Source organism: Colobus angolensis, unplaced genomic scaffold (assembly GCF_000951035.1).
Source record: "Colobus angolensis palliatus isolate OR3802 unplaced genomic scaffold, Cang.pa_1.0 Scaffold139, whole genome shotgun sequence".
NCBI classification, from domain to species: Eukaryota; Metazoa; Chordata; class Mammalia; order Primates; family Cercopithecidae; genus Colobus; species Colobus angolensis.
In genome coordinates, this window is record NW_012114477.1 from 223,271 (window position 1) to 225,656 (window position 2,386).

Here is a 2,386-nt window from a genome sequence, read left to right on the forward strand (position 1 = left end):
CAGCCTTGGAAATGAATACCAAATTGACTGCCCCCACTCCTAGACTGGGGATCCAGGGTGACTGGTTTTCAACTCTGAGGCAGCGCGCAGACAGCCTTTGTTGAATTCATTAATTACAAATTTCTCTCATTCATCCCCCCAGGTCATAACCCCCATTTCTAGACATCTAAGGAGGAAAAACACACACACAGGCATGGACTCACCTCTTCTGCTGGAAGCTACTCTGTCCTCCAGCTGCTTCCACCGGGAGCTCAGGTCTTGTGGGGAAGGGGCACAGGAGGGCCTTTTACTGGTGAGATTCCCACCTCCCACTGGGTCACACCCTGCCACGCCCTCTAGCCTAATGAGGCTTTGATTTAATTATAACAGGGAATTAGGTGTTTATTGGTGATATATCTCCAGTTAACTGTAACTTTACTAAATCCTTCATTCTGACAGTGTATTTTTCTTTCATATGAAGGTAAGATTAAATTGCCTTTATATTAAATTAGGCTTAATGTACTAACTTCAAAAGCTTATTTTAGAGATGTTTCCACCAGTTGTCAGGAAAGATAATTCCCGTAATATGTTGTAGGCTTGAAGCTTTGCTTGGAATCCTAAAGTATTAAGTATGATTGGATTTGCAATTTTACAAAATGGTTTAAATTCATATACATCAGACTCAAAGGTAATAAGGGCATGCATCCCATTGAGGAAAATCTAGGCAATTTTTATTTATTTCCATTGGTTTATTTCTGGTTTTGAAAAAATTTCATACTTCTTAGGAAAAAATTAAATAATTACTATTTTGACAAATGACCATTAAGCTTCTTGGACCCTGAGTACTTCAGAGAGTGTTAGGATAAAAGCCACAATTAAAAAAAAAAAAAAAAGATTATTTTCTGGTGAAACTTGAGTTCTCAGATAGAAATTGCTACCCGTGATGTGAGTTGTGCTTTCTTCCATTTGAATCAACCCCGTTTCTTTCCTTTTCATGCCTTTCTGTGTAGTGGGATCTTTACTGCTTTGTTTTCAAATTTCAAATAATTTCAATATAATCTTATTATTTTCCCTAGCCCCTTTGACACATATTAAAGGAATTTTCTCTTTTTGCATAATTAAATATAAAGACCTAATTTTGGTCAGCTTTAAATATGATTCCTCATGGGATTAGAGGACTCTGAGACACTCAGGTCTTGTTTTGGTTTACTTTTTTTCTCTTTACTTTCAGTTGACATGTAATAATCGTACATATTTATGGCACAGAGTAATATTTTCATACATGCATAAACTGTGTAATAATCAAGTCAGGATAATTAGCACACTCTAAAAATTTATTTCTTTTTTTTTTTTTTTAAGACAGAGTCTCGCTCTGTCAGCCAGGGTGGAGTGCAATGGCACGAACTCGGCTCACTGCAACATCCAGCTCCTGGGCTCAAGCAATTCTCCTGCCTCAGCCTCCTAAGTAGCTGGGATTACAGGCACGTGCCACCATGTCTGGCTAATTTTTTTTTTTTTTAGTAGAAATGGGGTTTCACCATTTCAGCCAGGCTGGTCTCGAACTGTTGACCTCAGGTAACCCACCCACCTCGGCCTCCCAAAGTGCTGGGATTGCAGGCGTGAGCCACTGCGCCCAGCCAACATTTATTATTTCCTTGTGATGGGAGCCTTCAGAATCCTCTTAGGTTTTTAAAAATATGCAATCATGTATAAGTAACCATATTTACCCTACAGTTGTGTTAGAACCCATTTCTCCCAACCAGCTGTAATTTTATATCCAATTATCAACCTCTCTCCAAGCTCCCTTCCCCCTTACCCTTCCCAGCCTCCATCAGAGCCCATTTCTCCCATCTAGCTGTAATTCTGTATCCAATAACCAACCTCTCCCCAAGCTCCCCTCCCACTTACCCTCCCAACCTCTATATCCATGATTCTATTCTCTGCTTCTGTGAGCTCAGCATTTTTCTTTTAGCTCCCATATAGGAGTGAGAACATGCGGTATTTATCTTTCCAGACCTGATTTATTTTGCTTAACATCATGTCCTCCAGGCTGAGACTCAAGTCTTGACCCAGAGAACTGATGAATCTGCAGGTATCATGGAAATGGCCAGGTTAGTGATTAATTTGTACTTAATTCATAAAATAACACCTTTGTTTTCAAATTTCAAACAACTTGAATATAATCTATTTCCCCCTCCTAAAGTGTATCACATATTAAATGAAGATTTTTTCTTTGTATGTATATTTTTAAAAGACCTACATTTAGTTCTATTAAAAAATGATGGCCGGGCGCGTTGGCTCATGCCTGTAATCCCAGCACTTTGGGAGGCTGAGGCGGGTAGATCACAAGGTCAGGAGATCGAGACCATCCTGGCTAACACTGTGAAACACCATCTCTATTAAAAAA

At 39.3% G+C, this 2,386-nt stretch overlaps 1 protein-coding gene across 1 annotated transcript in view; it reads right to left on the reverse strand.

Annotated features, from left to right (window-relative positions):
• Positions 1-2,386, reverse strand: part of RFPL1 (ret finger protein-like 1) — a 7,506-nt gene that overhangs the window by 3,765 nt on the left and 1,355 nt on the right. The window contains exon 2 of the mRNA XM_011934851.1: positions 204-349. Within this exon, the coding sequence (XP_011790241.1) occupies positions 204-349 (146 nt within the window). The remainder of the gene's footprint in view (positions 1-203; positions 350-2,386) is intronic.